Here is an 18,673-nt window from a genome sequence, read left to right as displayed (position 1 = left end):
GGTTTGTGTGGCGTATCCAGATGTTGTACTACGGTACACGGCTTTGTTGGACTGAACATGCGCTATTTCTTAAGGGGGTAAGATGCAAATGGCCTAAGGAAAAAGATTCTTTTAATGGCACCCAGAGTGGAGGGCTTTAAAGGTAAGCAAATTGACTATTTAGGTGCAAAAATATTCTCTAATTCTCCTAGTCACATCGACACGAATAATGATGAAATGAAATCAAATAAAATCAAAACAAAAAACACCAAAGGCCGAAAGAAACATGAGAGAAAGAAGCTTTGCCCTCTCTCTCTACCTCCTCTCCTTTTCCTACTTTGCTCAATTCCTAATCGCTTCTCTCTCTAGTTAATAAAAACATACAACTTTTAAACTATAATTCTTTTGGATTCCTCCCCAAATGCCTTTCACCCAAAGACCCCCGGCCAGGCCTTTGTAAATCTCCCCTTCCGGCTGCATTCCTTCCTCCATTATTTCTCCATCCCTTCGCCGCCCCCTCTCTCTCTCTCTAAAGACTGGATACAGAACAAAGGGAAAACAAAATAGAAAGGAAGGAAGGAAGGAAGAAATAACACCTACCAAGCAAGACTTGGTTTTTTAGTACTTGATGGGCTGTGGAATTGTTCCCAGGAATCCCCTCTGGGTTTGACAAGATTCATACCGAGAAATAGTTCTAGAATTTTCCCCTTTATTTTGCTCAAGAATTACTTGTACAGGAGAACTTCTTCTTTCTTGTTTCTGCTGTATTTTTCCGTGTTTATTTTGTTGGGATTTTTCTCTGGTCCATTCTTGTTCACTCGTGGGGGGTGAGGAGCAAAGAAAATCATGGGGAAGCAAGGACCCTGCCGTCATTGCGGAGTCACAAGTGAGCTCTTGTTCTTGAATAAAGCTAATCTTTTCTTCCTGTTGTTGTTTCTTTTCTTGTTTTACTCCCTTTTCCCCCTTTGTTCCTCAGCAAGTAGGACCTTTTGGGTGATGATTTCTCCGAATTATGCATCTGAGAAGCGGGTCTTAGAATGAAATCTTTGGAGTCCGTCGGACCCGGATTCCTCATCTCCGTGTTCTTTGTGCGTTCGTTGATGGTTATTACTCGGAAATAATTGAACTGTCAGAAGTGTTCAAGAGAAATCTGAGGATATGATTAACGTTTCAGAGGCCTTTGCCTGTAAAATTCTGAACATGGGGAACAGATTATACCATGCTCACAGCCTCACAGGACATTTAGACTTGCCCTTGACTTCGGTGGATATGTGCTTCTTAGATAACTTCTGCAGATAATGAGAGATTAGATGCAGTTCAGATTCCTGTTCTACAAGAAGGAAATAACCATCTGCTCTTGCTAATCAGATATTTAGAGTTCAATAGCTGCCGCAACTACAGAAATGCTTAGTTGCAGGGCGCCATTGAAGTGAAATCTTTGGTTTGCTGTGTAATTTACATAGGCTTTTTCCATCTTTTGCTTGAACTTCAGCAGCATTGGCAAGCACTAGAAATGACGAGCATGGAGAGGTCAATCTTGGTAGTATGGTCTGGAGTTATTTAGCTCTAACTGCAGCAAAATGCTCATTTGAAGTGGCCATCTTTATTTCGTATGGCCATTTTGTAGAGCTCCAGATTAAGAATTACATGTTTTTACAGTTGAACTAACCATTGAGGCATTAAAAACAATATCTAAAATTGCATTGTGGATACATTCTTGAGAATGTATAGTTTTCTTACAATTTCTCTATTTTCCCTACCTTGATGGCACCATCTCTTGTAATATAAAGGCATGATATTTGTAATTTGTGAACTTTGATACTAATTCATGTGGGCACACCATCACTGAACTCTGAACTGTGATACTAATTTCTCATGGGAAATGCTGGAACAGGTACTCCCCTTTGGCGAAATGGGCCACCAGATAAACCGGTGCTCTGTAATGCATGTGGCTCGAGATGGAGAACGAAGGGTTCATTGACAAACTACACTCCAATGCATCGTCGGGATGATATCGATGATGTGGAACCAAGAGTTAGCAAGCTGAAGCCACCTACTTCAAAGCCAAAGGCACTGAAGAAAAAGCCAGATCACATCATAATGGAAAATGAGCCATTTTCTGGTCAAAATTTCCGAAAGATGGGGGATGCTGACCCAAGCAATCGGTCTAGTTCTGGATCTGCAGTATCATACTCTGAGAGTTGTGCCCCTTATGGTGTTGCTGATGCAAGTGAGATGACTGGTCCGTGATCTCTGATGCCTACTTTGCTGTTGTTTAATCATATAATTTTTACGCCCTCTCATTCTTGGTGAGCGCATGCGTATGATTAGTTTCAATTCAAAAGAGTAATAGAAGGACTTGGGTTTTGAACTTAACAGGTCAGAAGTACATTCTTGGATGCTTCTCTACAAAGTTATGATGTACTAAAATTTTCTGTAGATATGTTTAGATTGTTTGTGCTACCCTTTTAGAGATCATATTAGTAATAGCTTATAATTCAGATTTGTTTCTCTTCTCAGTTGTCCCAGAACCTATTGATGCCACCGAAACATTTTTCAGTAACCTCCACTGCTGTTCTATCTGTAGACCAGAATTATTAGTTCATTAGAAGTTCACAACTTGTGGTGATTGATAAATCATTGTTTAGGTTGTGACTAAATTACTTATTATCATGAGGTAACCACGAAGGCTTGCAGTCTACATATCGTGTTCAGATGGCATGGAGCCTAAAGTTTTGATGAAAATCATGTTTTGCTAAATATCAATGCTTAAAATATCATACACAATAACAATGTCTTCCTTTACCACGTCAAGATCCTCAAAATTGATTGTCAAGATTTCCGTACTTAGCCTAGTAATTACTACTTTTTTGGGTTATATATATGTCACAGATTGCTCTCTGATATATTGTCATTTCAGGTTCAGCTCAATCACATGCTTGGGAGTCACTCGTGCCATCAAGAAAGAGGAGCTGTGTCAATCGTCCTAAGCCTTCACCCGTCGAAAAGCTTGCCAAGGATCTTAACTCCATCATGCATAAAGAGCAGTTATATTACCTTTCGGGATCCTCAGAGGAAGACCTGCTATACCATAGTGAAACTCCTGTGGGTTCCTTTGAGATAGGCTCTGGAAGTGTGCTTCTAAGACATCCGAACTCGAAATCACTGGAGGAAGAATCAGAAGCAAGCTCCATTCCTGCAGATAATAAGTCTTATATTACAAGTGAATCCTATTCAGGGCCTGCCTCGTTTGTTGTACACAGTGGAAGCAAGGCAGCAAGCAACTTAAATGCTGCAACTGAGAGGCCAAAGAGGTCGCGACTGCAGATTGAAGATAATGCTAGAAGGTATTCTACTATCTTATTAGTTTTATCCTCTATGCTCATTCAGTATTAGTTAAAACAAGTTATTGTGGTCAGAATCAGACTAACTTTTTTGTTGGTATCTCTCTTTTGCAGGGATAAACTTCATTATGAAAATCAGCATATCCTGGAGATTGTTGATTCACCTTTGGTTTCAGTAGATTTAGAGGTATCCATCCTATACATGCTCTTGCTGTTCAGGTCAATGATTTCTAGATGTTATTTTGCATATAGTCTCTGGATATGATTAACTTATACATATTTTGACTTATCATTGAAATTAAACCCGTATACTGTCTTCTCATTCTTGAGCAGGATGTTATCAACTACACTAACTTTGTGAAATATCTAACTAAAGAGGACCAACAACAGTTGCTCAAACTTCTTCCTCCTATGGACTCCTCGATGTCTCCTGAAAGGTTTACTTTATGCTTGCCTAGAGTTTTAATCATACAAATTGAGGCCATTTTGCGCAAGTCCTCATTTGTATCTTGTTCTTTCTGCAGCCTTAGAAGCATGTTCGGTTCTATCCAATTTGCTGATGCTATACACAGCTACCAAAGGCTGCTTGGAGAGGGAATTCTTGATCCATCTTTCTCTAGTGATGAGGAATGGAATACAGTGAAGAAGCTTGCCTTAACTAACTTAAGAAAATGCAAATGGCTGGAGTGCTATAAACAACAAAAGGTATCAAAATGGCTGTCTAATACATTTACCAACATTTTTTTTATTCCCCCTCCATTTTCTCTTTCTTTTGAGTTAATGCCTATAACTGCATACATATATGGATTTCCAAGATTGCTTGTACATGGCTGATTAGTTGTTTCTCTTTGTTTAGGAAAGAGAGATTGAGGAAACAGGGGGAGATGAGAATATCAGTGGTTCAAAAGGCATTACCAAGTTCACCATGAAACCGCTCAAAAGACCTCGTGACACCCACTTTCAGAGCTGTGCAGGTCAGCAATCTCAGTTCCTCTGATTGTGACTTGCATATAGTTTCTAGATGTGACATCCGAAAATTTCTTACATAGTATATTCCAATTTCACTATTTCCTTCTGTTAGTAACATGAAGAAGACTTCTGATTTGCTTTGCTTGTGAACATGCAGGATTAAAGGTAACCATGAGGAGTCCTAAAAGAGTTATAAAACCTGGGGCTTTGGCTCCTCAGTGCAAAAGCTCGTCTCTGCCAAAATCTGGCTATGCTACCAAAGATTTAGCCTGCACTGAAGGAGCACTGAACTTATTCATGTTACCCCCAGAAAAATTATCATTGTTGGTCCCTCCGCAGTACACCGATGACAATTCTGATCAAGACTTGCTGCTGGAGATTCCTCTCAATGCACGGCACGCAGAGGCAGAACTTCTTTGTCAACCATCTCAGTTGAGCTCTGTAACCCGCAGCGGTACCTCCATGGTCAGGGTTGCTGAAGAGGAGGGGCACCTCAAGCAACCATAGTCCCAGGCTCCCAGCTCCCAGCTCCTATCAGCAAGCAACTTAGGGACAGGCAGTAGTAGTAGTTCCCTTTAGCTTCATGAATCGTGGTGCCTTTATTTACCGACCACCGATGGGGTGTTTGACGGTTTGTTCATGTGTGTGCCGTTATCGTCATCGCCCCTGATTTACATAACAATGTGCGTCAAATTGTCCGTTCAGCTAACATTTGTAGCCTGCTTTCGGACCGGGTTTCTGCTGGATTGTGTAGCGTATGGCTCTTGGAGAAATTATAAGTTATATCTCAGTATGGCAAAGAGATCATCTCGTTGTCAAAAAAATGGAAAAAATAAAGATATTAGAGAGTGATGTACGTAATTTGCAGTTTGCAGTTGGTGATGTAGGGTTTGTTCGCTCACCTGTTTTGCCCAGTTGTGCATGGCGGTGTCTGCAATGCAGAGCGTCTTGACTGTTGAGCAAGACAATGTGGATGACGATACTGTGGATGGGTGATATGTGCAATCGTCCATGGCCTTAGGTAACGTAGCAACACCTCTAGTGACCTCATTTTCCTCATCACTTGGTTTCATACGAGAATTCGGTCAACTTTTAGAAGTTTTGCATTGCCTAGACTACTAAGCCAAATCTGAGCGTGAGAAAAGTTTGCCCCAGATTTTGGAAAAAAAAAAATCTATGCAGTGATGTTGCAGACGCCTCCTCTTGCAGCATCGGCCGGATGACCACCACCTTTCCCTAGTGGATCTCAAAGTGATGAACGAGATTCACTTAACGCTAATCATATACGTCAAGTAATGAGCATACAATATAATTTTCTATTTGGACATCGTCCGCCGTTTTGAGATCTATAGAAACAGGTGGCGACCATCCAAGCGGTATTGCAGGAGAAGGCATCTGCATCATAGCTACATATAGTTTTTTCCCCAAATTTTTGCACGATTCTAGACCAAACACCGTTTTATTTGTCAGAAATTTGCCAAAATTTTGATTTGGCTGCTTAAAAGCACAAATTAAACAGCTTAACAGCCCTTTCTCCAAGTGATATAATCACCTGTAACTGTCCCAATGCAATGCTACTTGTTGAATCTTTTGAACAGGATATTGTTCTATTTAACTACCCATTATGTTTTAATGATTTCTCTAATTCAGTGTTACACCTATTAATACATGGTTTGAAGTAAATGCCAACACTCTAGGCACTCTAGGCATTATCTTTTCTATTATACATCATTACAATGCAACAGAGCTAACTTTATCAGAATTTATTCCTTCTATTCTTTGGTAAATAGTTGCTTGTAATTGATTCATTAGTAAACTCTTGAAGTTTTGTATTTGCTAGTTAGAAAACTTACCTCCGCTCCCTCCCAGTGTAGGGCGTAGGCTGCTAGCTGCTCACATCCTCCTCTAAACACTTCAAATCCTCCAAGATCCCATCTTTCAACTTGAATAAAAAAAATTGTATAGCAATGTCTCAAATTTCAACTCAATTTCATAACTTTCAACTTGAAACAAACACATTCAATTCAAATCCAAAACTTCCAACTAGAAAATTTTCCCTTCCATTCGAATCTGGAAACTTTTGACTTGGAATATTGAATTTTATCTCATAATTTTAACTCAAATCAAAACTCACCCCCAAGCTCTGAGTTTCGAATCGGGACCTGGAACTTCTTGCCTAAGATAGCTGGATCTGAAACTTCTCGTCTAAGATAACCGGAGGCACCTACCAACAGCTAGAGGTGGTGAGATCTTGCAGCATCCCAAGTGAACGACATGCTCTTGCCATGCATAGCGTTCCATTGAACAAATAGGACGACACGAGCACTTGTGCGTTGCAAGTAACACGGACAGCGAGCTTCTGGTCGATGGCTCCAGGATGAGGCTGTAAAGGTGGGGTGTGGGAAGTTGAGAATTGGGGAATGGAGAAGGGGAATAAGAGCATCCTTAAGGGATTTCCTTCATATGCGAGAATCCCTTCGCGAAAGGATTTTTGTTTCTTTCAGTACTCCAACGATCTTCCTTCACGGTTTTCACCACGAAGGGATTCCCAAAGACATTCTCTTTATGATAGTATTATCTCTTCTTTTTCTTCACGAATCGTTTCGAAAGAAAACTGTTAGAGATGAGAGAAAATAAAGGGAATGAGAACGAGGAAGGGAATCAGGAAGGAAACGAAATGAAAGAAATATGATTAGGGATGCTCTAAGAAGTTGAAAATACGCAAGAAAAGGGAGACGTCCCGAGAGAATGAATGGAAAGCTATCGCCGGCCCTACCTTTCATACCTAGTTAAAGTGAACACGTTTTAGAATTTCTGAATGTGTAACACAAATATAAAAAGTTGGTAGTGCACCCAATGGTTGCCAAATTAATATCCCAGATATTGATATACATAAATGGATTTTTTTTTTGACTTCGAAACAAGATAAGGTCAGCTCCAGCAGACTCCTCAAATCACTGTGCTGCCATGTTTTTGCTCTTTTTGCCGATCGGGGCAGCCATCATCGCGGTCCAGTAGATGCCGCATTCGGTGCTACAGGGATGCAGCCAAGTTACTTTAGCAGAAGAACGACGGCAAATATGCGTAAGGTATGGAGCGCCCATATTAATATTCACAGGAGATGATTGTGGGCTCGAGGAAAGATTGAAAGTAATAGAAGATAGGAAATATAATAACTGCTAAAGATAGAAAAAATAGAGGATACTATAATAGTATTAGGGGATGCTATAATAATATTATAAATGACAAAATTTTAAAGTATCGATCGAAGATGGGCTAACCAGATTTCCACGTAGACCCGAGGTGGGGGCAGAGCCGTCGTGGATTTAATAGGCCGAACCGCGGCCCATGGGGAAACGAATCACAGCCCACAAATACGAATCCGCGCGGGAAGAGGCGAAGGCAGCGAGCCGTGGGCCCGGATCGCGCGGATCCCCGCGCACGAATCTCGAAGCACCAGCGGAACCGCCCATTCCGCTTCCAGGCTCCAGCTCGCCACTCTTATCCCCTTCATCCGCAACGGAAGCTGCCTTCCTCCTCGCCGCTCTCCCCACCCGCTCGCCATGCTGCTCCACCTCGTCACCTCCTCCTCACCCCTAACCCCGGCGCGCCCATCGCCACGTCGGCCGTGCGTCGCAGCGGCGGCAGCAACAGTGAGGTGCGCGGCCTCCTCCTCAGCCCCGTCGCCGCCGTCGTCGTCGGCGTCATCGGCGGGGCAGCAGGTGGCGAAGGTGCACAGCTACGGGACGGTGGACTACGAGCGGCGTGCGCCACTGCTGTGGGGCACCCTTTACCGTCGCATCGCGGTGGGGCACGGCGGGCGACCCGTGGAGCGCACGCTGGGGGCCTGGGACGAGGGCGAGCGCCGCCTCGGCAAGTGGGAGCTCTGCTGCATCGCCAAGGAGCTCCGCAATTTCCGGAGGTTCAACCTTGCGCTCCAGGTAGCCATGCATTCCGCCTGCGTCGCATCTCTCAGCGACCTGTTTCCCTTTGATTTCAGCCAATGCACCTGTTCATTATGAACTTGGCACTAAATTGAAGCGAACCCACTGTTCTGTTGGGAAACAATCAATTGGATCGCTCGATCAATCGCCCGGCGGCCACTGAAATCGCCGCTCACTGAAGTCTGGACTTTTCCCGGCAAGCCGAGCTACAGTTCTGGTCGCCAGGCCTCTTCAGTGTTTTGTGCTGCAATTGTTGCAGCGATTTTCTCTGACCTTTATTGCTTAAATAGCGAATGTAAAACTCGACAGCATTTACATAATGACCACGTTAACACTCCATGATCCCGTTTTTCTAGCTGCGCCATCCCACAACTCGGAATCGTGAAGCGTTGGAGTTGGTCCAGACCCTGACGAAAATATCGGTCAGATAAACAACAGACTCTGTGACTCAGGATTCTAACCGACTCTCTAACCTATTGGACTGGAAAACGATAAGCAAAAACATGCAGGAATTAACATAACATGTTCAAGCAGCGCTAGAGCAACAACAAAAGTTCGGAACATTAGTTTGATTTCAGCCAATCTCACCAATCCTTTTCAGTGCTCACGCTACGATAGTGAAAATTAATGACAAAGTGTTAAAATTCAGAGTCTTGCTGTGCCTACTAGTAATGTCTTTTTTTGCGAGATGCTAGTAATGTCTTGATATTGGTTCTCAACAGATATTTCCTGTGACATCCACAGGTTTATGATTGGATGACACAGAGAGAGATATCCGCTCTCATCAAGTGATATGGCAATCCAGTTGGATCTGATTGCTAAGTACGCGGTGTTTCACATGCTGAAAGATACTTTGAGGAGCTCCCTGATGCTCTGAAGGACAAGCGGACATATGGTTCCCTTCACGATGTAAGAAACTAAATTGAAATGTATTTTAATTTATATATAATAAATGATTGACAAGATTGATAATTTTAGAGTTGTATGAGTATGTTTATATATTGCAAGTACGATCATGACTAATCAAAGTTGTATAGAAAATGGATTGACATTTTTATCTCTAACTCCAGTAAAATTTGCCTCACCAGATGATCTGTCGTTTAGAAAAGTGAATTCATCAGATGGTCCAGCACTTAGAAGGTTTCATGCTTAAGTATTTCAATGCAGAAGCAAGATTTGAAGTGTATACCAGATGGTTCGGTGATGGAAAGCTGGGCATGTCGGACTAATTTTTTCAGAGATGTTGCAAATCGTGTCTGGTAAGGATGTACACACCAGATAGTCCGACGATTGGATTTCTGAGCAATTCTTCACCGGAGTATTTTTCAGGAGGTTTACAGAGCAGGAAGAGATGTACACAATGGATGGTCCGGTGCTTATGCTGAGGGTGACATCGGATCATCCGATGTTCATGTTTTCTGTGTGATGTGTTTCAATAGAGATTTTGATGATGGCTAACTGGACTTTATGCTTAACTATGGAGTTGGAGATATGTGTTTGCTTGTCTTATGGAGTGCAGGTGATGGATGAAACTTGACGATCGATGGTGGGATGATCGAGGCTAAACGACGTGCTTGGTGCCAGACGATCAAGGAGGTCAGACGGAGTCAAGAGTGATCCTAACTGTACACATGGAAAGCAGGCAAATCATGAAAAGACGGACGAAGACGGTTTGTTGATAAAGTCAAGTGAAAGTGATGCCCGTGCAAGTGACAAGGCGGGCCGAGGGATTAGGAGCGGGAGAGACTTGCTGGCGGTTAAGATTGCAAGATGGATACACGTGTCGACATAGTGAGGCTTGCTTAAGGTGTAAGCAAGTGGTGGTGATTCATGCTTTGAGAAGCGTGCAATGTGGTTTCGTGGTTTGGCCTCAAAATTGTGGGAAGGAGGAGTGCATGTGCCATCATCACGAAGTTTGCGTCAAGACGAAGCTAAGTCATAAAGGCGCCACGATCGTATGGTAAACGAGAAAAAATGGATGAAAATATCCTTGGTGGTAAGTAGGAGTGTATTGAAAGAGAGGGGTATTTTAAAAATAATCTAGGAAACTTAGGGGTCAAGGAACCTTAGCTATAAATAGAGAGGAGAGCTGGTTGAGCCCTTTGAGCTAGCCATTTAAGAGTTATGTGGTAGAATTTTAGAAGAGAGATGAGTGCTTAGGCTATGTATTAGATGAGAGTTTTTTATATGTAAAATACCTTATAATCTGCCAAAAATAGGGATGCTCTTTGCAAGTAATGAAGTTCATGTTGCATCTTATGCTTATGTTCCTCTCTTTCTAGTTTTCCTCTATTGACTCTATTGTTTCGTTGCGAGTTTTTCAGTTTTCATTGATGGCTGATGGGTTGGTGCTTGGACAGACACGTAATCTTGTAATTTCAATGTAGGATAATATACTCATTCCTTTTGAACTATACATGCTCTTTTTTATATCCGTTGTTCTTCAGTGATATATGCAATTATCCTCAGTTCAAGATGTGTTCATATTTGTAAAACAATAGATGGATAATGGTCCTTTCGATAAAGCCAATTGAGATTCATTTCATAATAGAGTGTTCTGTGACATATGTGTTGAGGAAATAGATGCTGAAAATAGACCTCTTGGAATATTGACTAACATAGCATACAAGAACCTTGGTCAGAAGTTCTTTACAAGGACAAGGAAGCGTCATTCAAGACTGTGATTAAAAAACTAATGGGATACACTTAAGGGTCTATACACATTCCGGTTAACCATCAATAAAGCTACTGTACTTGGATGGGATATTGCTAAACAAACAATTGTAGCTGACAACAATTGGTGGGAAGTTAACAAAGGTAATCTCTTTTACATATTCATTATTCCAATTCATTGTTTTGTGACATATATGTTCTTTAACATTACCTTCTTTGGTTTTTAGAATCATTATGAATGGAAGAAGCTTCGAAATGGTCCACCTAAGTGACTTTCTGAGCTTGAGAGGATGTTTGATTATAGTGAAGTGGATGGTTCTTCTTCTTGTGTTCCCAGTGAAGGAGTGAAAGGAAATGAGAACAATGGTGATGATGAGGAAGTTGAGGAGGAAGATGGAGAATCTGAGGATAGCAACAACACTAGAAAGGCTACCAATCCACTAAAGCGAGGTGGTAGTAACAATTGTGTTAATAGCCTGGGAAAGAAGGGAAAGAACCTCATGGTTAAGATAATGAAAGGCATATTGGATAATACGCAGTCCACTATATGAGTTGTTAGTGTCAAATTATGGTTTGAAGTCAACTAGAAGTATGGGTTCTATTGAATATTTAGGCATGTTTCTATGGACCATTGGTGGTCCATGGTCATTTGTCTAAGTTGCAAACCAGTTCGAGAGGTCAACCGAAACAATTAGTAGGAAATTCCTTGAAGTGTTGGATAGTGTCGATCTTCTTGCACGAGATCTTATCAAACCAACGGATCCAAAGTTCAGGACGGTGCATGCTAGACTTGAAGATCCTCGGTTTACACCACATTTCAATAACCGCATAGGTGTAATAGATGGTACACATGTATCTGTTAGTGTGCCTTCAACAAACTTGGTTGCACATGTTGGACGTCATGGATATGCAACTCAAAATGTTTTGGCCATATGTGACTTTGATATGATATTCACTTTTATTGCTACTGGATAGACAGGCTTGATACATGACATGAAATGTCCAATGAGATTTTGTGTAAACAAGTTTCCACATCCTACACAAGGTATTATAAAATATGGCTTCATTGCCATTTCACGTGCAACATTTTCATAATTATTTCTCAAATCGAGTGTTCTCTTTCAAAAAAAATACTATCTTGTTGTTTCGGGCTATCCTAACCGAGCGGGTTATTTAGCTCCATATAAAGAAGAGAAGTACCATTTACATGAGTTTCATCAAGGCCCCGGTTCTAGTGGTAAAAAAGAAATTTATAAACACTTGAATTCATCTCTCCACAATGTGATTGAGCGATCATTTGGTGTTTTGAAGATGAAGTGAAGAATATTATTAGACTTGCCAAGTTATCCTATGGTTAAGTAAACAAAATTAATCATTGCATGCATGGCTCTCCATAAATTCATTTAAGATAGTGCTTTGAGGCATGAAGATTTTGAGATGTGTGATCAAGATGAAAAGTTCATTCTGGGTCCAACAACTTCATCTCAAGGAAGTGATCACAATGAATTAGGAGATGAAACTCTTGATATGAATGCCTTTTGTGATAGTATCACTGATGCTTTATTTGCTGCGAGATAGTAGATTGTTAATGAGAGGTCATTTGTAAGGACAAAAGTAATTTTGTATGAATGATGTATCATTTGCTATTTTAATTTATGAATCTGTATTAAAAAATATGAAAAATAACATACAAAATGATTAAAAAAAATATGCACTCACAATAGTTAGGGGTATTACAGACATTGCACAATAAAAACCGTAATCCAACCCTCCCATAATCCAGAATACCAAACAAACTCAGCTTTTTACAATCCAGTTTCTTACAATACATCTTATAAAAATCTATAATCTGCAAGCTACTTTTTACAATCTACAGCTAAAACAAACATGCCCGAAATAGTGCCATATTTTTTGCTATGTTCCTGTAGTGATGTAGTAGCTAGTTAAAATTAGAATTAAACTAAAGGTAAACATTGAAAAGAGGGTCTCATGTCTCTCTTTATGGAATTCCATGAAGACCCCTTACCCTTTACAATCTTAATTTTGGGGTAATTACTCTTTTACCCAAGATTAAGGACGCAAAACAAATTTAGCAGTATAGACCTATAAGTCTGCTTAATGTTAGTTTTAAGATTGTCGAAGGTTAATCTCTGACAATATTTTCAGGGTATACCGGATGACAAGCGTGTGATCAACGTTTCGGTGGATGTGTGTGTCGAAGGAAAATCAAGAACACAAGGAATTATCCAGGTGTAGACCTCTCGTAGGATAACAACCCTACGTCGTGTGTATTTTCTTATGGCTTGGATGAACTTATTACAGAATGAGTTATGTCTCTTACAAGCCCGATCCTCCTCCCTTTATATAGTAGGAGGAGATGGGTACATATAAACAGACCATGTAAAACCCTGAAACTGGCCTAATATAGACGGAACCAAGTACTCCTAGCTTATGATTACGAAGGGTAGGTAGGTTCGCCCTACTCTATTTGACGGTACGTCTTGTCCCATCACCGCGCGTCACATGCTCACTTGCGAGACCATCCCACTTGCCTGGCCATCCTGTAGGCCCTGTCTCATCAACCCAATGGCACTACGTTTGTCTGCAAGGTCATCCCGTAGCATTACTACATTTCTGCGTTAGCCACAACTTTGCTTGTTGAGAGGAGATGCTTGGGGAAGGAAAATACTTAAGTGGATTGTATTAAATGAGATTAGACAGGTTAGATGAGTATCTGCCTCGTGACCAGCAAAGGCTAGTCACAGAGTTTCCTTCTAAGATCGAGGGACTGGTCGTGCAAGCCTCGCCTGGTCACACGGTCTTGATAATATCAATTGCCAGGTGGCATTTGCCGGCGTGGACCCTCCTGACAAAGCACACTATTATTCTTTATACTGACAAAAATAGTCACTAAAGTTGGCACTAACAGAATCAGTGGGATTGCTAGAAGTGGTACAACCATCTCAAATGGCTTTTATGCTACTAGAAATATCATGCATAGAATAATAATTATCCACAAAACAATCCATGAACTACACACCAAAAATTGAATGGGGTAATCTTAAAAATTGATTTTGAGAAGACATATGATAAAGTTAAATGGTCTTTTCTTCAATAGACACTACATATGAAAAGGTTCTCACCCAAGTGATGTAAGTGGATAGATAATTTTGTCCAGGGGATAATGTTGGTATCAAGGTCAATAACGAATTTGGACATTACTTCCAAAAAAAAATGATTATGTCAAGGTGACCCTATGCCCCCTATCATTTTTAATATAGTGGTTGATACGCTTGCTATATTAATTAAGAGAGCTAAAGAAGATGGAAAAATTAGAGGGTGGCACTATTTCTGGTTAACGATGGTTTATCTATTCTATAATACACAGATGACATCATCATGTTCATAGACTATAACCTGGAACAAGCCAAAAATATAAAGCCATTGCTTTGTGCTTGTGAGCAATTGTCCGGACTAAAAAATTTCACAAGAGTGAAGTGTTATCCTATGGTGAAACAAAGGAATTTGAAGATCAATACCCACAACTATTTGGTATGATAGTGAATCATACCTCTTTAGATACCAGGGGATCCCTATGCACCATAGGAAGCTGAGGAACAATGATCGGAAGGGGTTGAAGAATGCTTTAGAAGAAAAATTGAGCAACTAGAAGGCCAAACATATGTCTTATGGGGGATGTTCCTTATAATTTTTGTACTCAGTAGCCTACCCATATTCATGATGCCCTTCTTCGAAATACTGAGAGATGTTCTAAAAAAATTAGATTATTTTCACTCTAAATTCTTTTGGTAAAGGAATAACTATATGAAAAGGTATCGTCTTGCCAAATGGAGCATGGTGTGTTGACCCAAGATCAACGAGGGCTAAGCGTTACAGATCTTGATATCATGAACAAGTGTCTCCTCAACAAGTGGTTATTCAAATTTCTAGATGAGGATGGTGTCTGACAAACCTTGCTCAAAAACAAATATCTGAGATCCAATACCTTACCACAAGCTACAATAAAGTTAGGTGATTCACGTTTATGGAAGGGGCTTCTAAAAGTCAAAGAAGAATTCCTTAGTTTTGGGTCATTTTATATTAAAGATGGCTCATAAATAAGGTTATGGGAAGACACCGGAAATACCCCCTTATACAGCAATATCTAACATTGTACAAATAGTACATAAACAACATGCCATAATAACGGATGCGATGCGTAGTGATCTGCTGCATGTAATCCATCAAAAGAGCTCTAGTGGGGGATAAGCTCATTGTCTGGCCAAACTTGTTGGCCAAAATAGCTCATATCCAACTAACATATGAAAGGGATATATTTACCTGGAGCATAGATAGGACTGGCAAATTTTTGGTCCATTCTATGTATCATAGGTTGATTAACCTAGACACACCTTTCTCTCATAGAGTTATTTGGAAACTTAAATTACCACTGAAAATTAAATCTTTCTGTTGTATCTTCAGTGAGGAGTGATTCTAACTAAAGATCATCTAGCTAAAATGAATTGGAGTGACAGTCAGAAATGTTATTTTTTAACAATAATGAAACGATACAATATCTCTTTTTTTACTATCAATTTGCTTGATCAATTTGACGATCAATCCAGATTGCTACCAGGTTACACCCGTCTCTCCCAAATGCTTGGCTTTCGGGTATGGAAAAAAAATCAAAAGACAAAAATCTTAGTGAGAGCAATGGCTTTATGTTAGGCTATTTTGCTCCGTTGAAATGATATGGTTTTTTTGATAAAGCAAGACATATTACTTTCATGAAGAATGTTTTTAGAGAAGTCTATTGGTTGTGTTTCTAGACGTTGCTATAATATGAGAGGCAAAGGAGACCCGCACGGCATGCTTCTCATTGGAGGTCATCGTGCTATTCGTAAAGCATAAGTGGAAATTTAAAATAGACTTTGCTATGTTTGATATCCTCATTCATGTAATGATTTATTTTCCTCTGAATTGAGTTTGATACTAAAATCTGTAATAACAGGCTGCGTGCAATTCCAAATGCAGAGACCGGAATGAAATCTCCATTATTAAAAAAAAAACAGATTTCTGTGATGCTTCGCCCGCGCGGCTTCTTCCTCCCTGCTGCTGCTACATCTGCATCGATGCCAACGGATTTGACCGGTCCAACCGTCAAAATCACTGTGGCGGGTCGTGATGCATTGGTAGCGCACCGTGCTGCCCAACGCCTGCGGTTGTGCTAGCTGTTTGGCTCCTCCGGTCTGCATCTTTTTTTATTCATATCATGAGAGCTTAGATTACAATCCTGGTAATTACCTCCAACAACCATTCAGGAGTATAATTAACCCAGGAACACACCAGATTACTTTCAGTTGACATTTTCGCAACAGTGAGCTGCTGAATTTGTTTCCCGTCTAACAAAAGAAACATTGAAAGAAGAAAACATCCCGCCTAGCTCTTTGATCTGATGCCAAATGCCCGCGATCGTCGATCCTACTCCATCATCCGAACCGAGGAGGTTTGCCCGTGATAGATTATCAACCTCAAGAAGGACGTTGCTGTAACAAGGGGGTGTTTGGATGCGTGCATCCGCGTGCATGTATCCGGGCGTGCAAATTTCGACGTATAGGATGACTGAGACGGATGTTTGGATGGGTGGATGACCAGAGCAGTTTTGCATGCGCGGGTGTAGGCATACGGTCAGATGCTGCATTTGCGCGTCCATCCGATTCGGTCGTAGCTGCCATCCTGGCTCGCGGGATGCAACTGGGTCCACTCGTCAGCGATAGCGAGTTCCTTCATGCAGCTTCAGATTTAACCTACCAAACACAAACTCGAATTCAACCTGCATCCGCTCATCCAACCAACCAAACACACCTCTTTTCCAGAATACAGATTCCCTCAACCTGCTTCCTCTCATCCAGAATATACGATACAGCTCTACAAAACCTCGTACGGACAACCAAACACACCCAAGGGCTACTGCTAGAAGCAAACCGTCCCTTAGTCGTCATCACATCCGGGATATCCGAGTACCATCTTCAATGGTTCTGCTTCTAATGGTACAGTCATACGCTAAAACATCTGTCAGAGCCGTTTTTGCTACTAATTTTTAGCGGACCAGAAACTAGCTAGCACGCTCAACAGACAGATGATCAAAACATCTAGAAATTTTATGCCCATCCCGGTCCCCACCGTATACCAAAACCCATATGAGTCGCCCACGGGTTTCATAACCAGCTCAGAAAACCCTTTTCAATAGTATCTCAAGATAAATAAATCATAACTCAAGACAATAATATTACTAAGAATATATTTGGTCAATACTCACATTATTTTTTTTTTCAACTTAGCGGGATCACATAGGGTCCCATTGGTGCCATCACGAAGGCCTAGGACATGTCGTGAAGGGACAGCGCCCCAGCATGCGTAGCCCGGGTTTGAGCCCAGACGGATCGACTCTTCGATGGGAGTCGTACCAATCAAGCTACGCTCGATTTGCTCACATAAATATTTTATCTAAAGGACTCCTTTTTAGATTAAACAAAGACTCACAAATCATAATATCAATCACAGTATCAATTGTTTGTAAGTCATTGGGTAGACGCATTGATAGATTACAAAACTCATACCCCACCCACTACTTTGTAAGTATCTGACCCGCTGTGTCCATAGACAAAAACACAAATCCATATCCGGCTCCATCGGATACAGTACTCACAAGTACCTAAACCCACAGGCATGATTGTCATTATTCCTGGTAATTAGGGGTTCTCAATTCGCGCAGTGTGTTAGCTAAGGCCGCGGCTTCTCTGTCTCCTAACCCTGTGCCGATCGGTGTTCCTGCGCATGTGGAGGCAATCCTTTTGCCCCCCTCCAGGAGCTGGGCCCTCTAATTTTCCCGTCCACCGTCGAACGCCAGAACAGAACGGAGCCGTCAGCCTGTTACCTTTCCGTTACTTTTCTCTTTTTTTCTCTCGTGTGTAGGGTGTCAACCACTCCAAGTTTTTCTTTCTTCTTGTTACGCGTGCAGACCACTCCGATCCCTGCTTCACTTCCTTGGCCTGGCCGCCTGGCTTGTGTCCAACTCCATCAGTTCAGCGTGAGGGGCTCACTCCGGCGGCGCCTCTGCAGGGATCTCGTTGAGCCACAAGAAGCTCAAGCTTGATGGCGCGAAGCTTGATTTGGGTTGTGGGAAGCTCTAGTTCGGCGGCGCGAAGCTAAATTTGGGCGGCGGGGAGCATGATTCCGGTGGCAAGGACCTCGATTTGGGTGACTAGGACCTCAATTCCTGTGGCAGGGAGTTTGATTTGTGCGGTGAGGAGTTCGATTTCGGCGTTTCCTCTTTGGCTTCGTCGAGTCCGAGGTCACCGTGGCGAGTCCTAGAGCTGGGAAGCGTCGATTTGGGCGTCAACCCAGAGGCATATTTGGCTCGCCGGCTTTGAGTTCATGGTGCTGTAGTTTGCCAGCGGCTGTTGCTGCTGTGAACATGAAGGCAAGGGTATGGCCGTGTGTGGCAGCAGGCACTTCCTCAGCAAATTTGGTCTGGTTAGTTGTCTTATGCTGTTCCCAGTTATTCTTGAAGAGGATGTGCTCTCCCCTTTGTTTGATGCTTTCAGACCAGTTGGATTACTCGTTTGTAGAATGTGTACGTAATTTGGACAAATTTTATACCACACAAAAAGTGCTATTTCGCACATCTTCGATTGAAGATTGGAAGTCTGGTTGAGAGGTACCTTACAGAATAATTAAAAAAACATTTAGAGATTTAGTTGG

The 18,673-nt window shown here is 41.6% G+C and overlaps 2 protein-coding genes across 6 annotated transcripts; both read left to right on the top strand.

The window, feature by feature from the left end:
- Positions 1-372: 372 nt before the first annotated feature.
- Positions 373-5,153, top strand: LOC133924680 (GATA transcription factor 26-like). Of its 2 annotated transcripts, none has more exons than XM_062370328.1 (8): positions 373-865; positions 1,874-2,209; positions 2,900-3,326; positions 3,438-3,510; positions 3,657-3,760; positions 3,848-4,028; positions 4,180-4,297; positions 4,450-5,153. In XM_062370328.1, the coding sequence occupies exons 1-8, from the start codon at positions 826-828 to the stop codon at positions 4,797-4,799; spliced, it is 1,629 nt and encodes a 542-aa protein (XP_062226312.1). In that variant the 5' UTR covers positions 373-825; the 3' UTR covers positions 4,800-5,153. The 2 variants fall into 2 exon arrangements, with proteins under 2 accessions (XP_062226312.1, XP_062226311.1); XM_062370327.1 differs by having other exon boundaries at positions 376-865; positions 1,874-2,221.
- Positions 5,154-7,796: 2,643 nt separating this feature from the next.
- Positions 7,797-11,846, top strand: LOC133924681 (pentatricopeptide repeat-containing protein At1g02150-like). Of its 4 annotated transcripts, XR_009910836.1 has the most exons (5): positions 7,797-8,233; positions 8,981-9,145; positions 9,325-9,495; positions 9,566-11,053; positions 11,137-11,846. XR_009910836.1 is itself a non-coding variant. In XM_062370332.1 (3 exons), the coding sequence occupies exons 1-2, from the start codon at positions 7,856-7,858 to the stop codon at positions 9,026-9,028; spliced, it is 426 nt and encodes a 141-aa protein (XP_062226316.1). In that variant the 5' UTR covers positions 7,798-7,855; the 3' UTR covers positions 9,029-9,145; positions 9,756-10,495. The 4 variants fall into 4 exon arrangements, 3 of the variants coding, with proteins under 3 accessions (XP_062226316.1, XP_062226315.1, XP_062226314.1); XM_062370332.1 differs by lacking the exons at positions 9,325-9,495; positions 11,137-11,846 and having other exon boundaries at positions 7,798-8,233; positions 9,756-10,495; XM_062370331.1 differs by lacking the exon at positions 11,137-11,846 and having other exon boundaries at positions 7,798-8,233; positions 9,404-10,495.
- The last annotated feature ends 6,827 nt before the right edge of the window (positions 11,847-18,673 follow it).

Source organism: Phragmites australis, chromosome 7, assembly GCF_958298935.1.
Source record: "Phragmites australis chromosome 7, lpPhrAust1.1, whole genome shotgun sequence".
Lineage (NCBI taxonomy): Eukaryota > Viridiplantae > Streptophyta > Magnoliopsida > Poales > Poaceae > Phragmites > Phragmites australis.
The sequence above is the reverse complement of the archived record's forward strand: the minus strand, read 5'-3'. Positions and strand labels throughout refer to the sequence as shown.

What these genes read in the sequence shown, in the direction of transcription:
- LOC133924680 (XM_062370327.1), top strand. Translation starts at nt 826, where the DNA reads ATGGGGAAGCAAGGACCCTGCCGTCATTGCGGAGTCACAA. An exon ending in CCGTCATTGCGGAGTCACAA is followed by an intron (nt 866 to 1,873) that starts GTGAGCTCTTGT and finishes ATGCTGGAACAG; the next exon opens with GTACTCCCCTTTGGCGAAAT. An exon ending in TGGTTTCAGTAGATTTAGAG is followed by an intron (nt 3,511 to 3,656) that starts GTATCCATCCTA and finishes ATTCTTGAGCAG; the next exon opens with GATGTTATCAACTACACTAA.
- LOC133924681 (XM_062370332.1), top strand. Translation starts at nt 7,856, where the DNA reads ATGCTGCTCCACCTCGTCACCTCCTCCTCACCCCTAACCCCGGCGCGC. An exon ending in GGTTCAACCTTGCGCTCCAG is followed by an intron (nt 8,234 to 8,980) that starts GTAGCCATGCAT and finishes TGACATCCACAG; the next exon opens with GTTTATGATTGGATGACACA.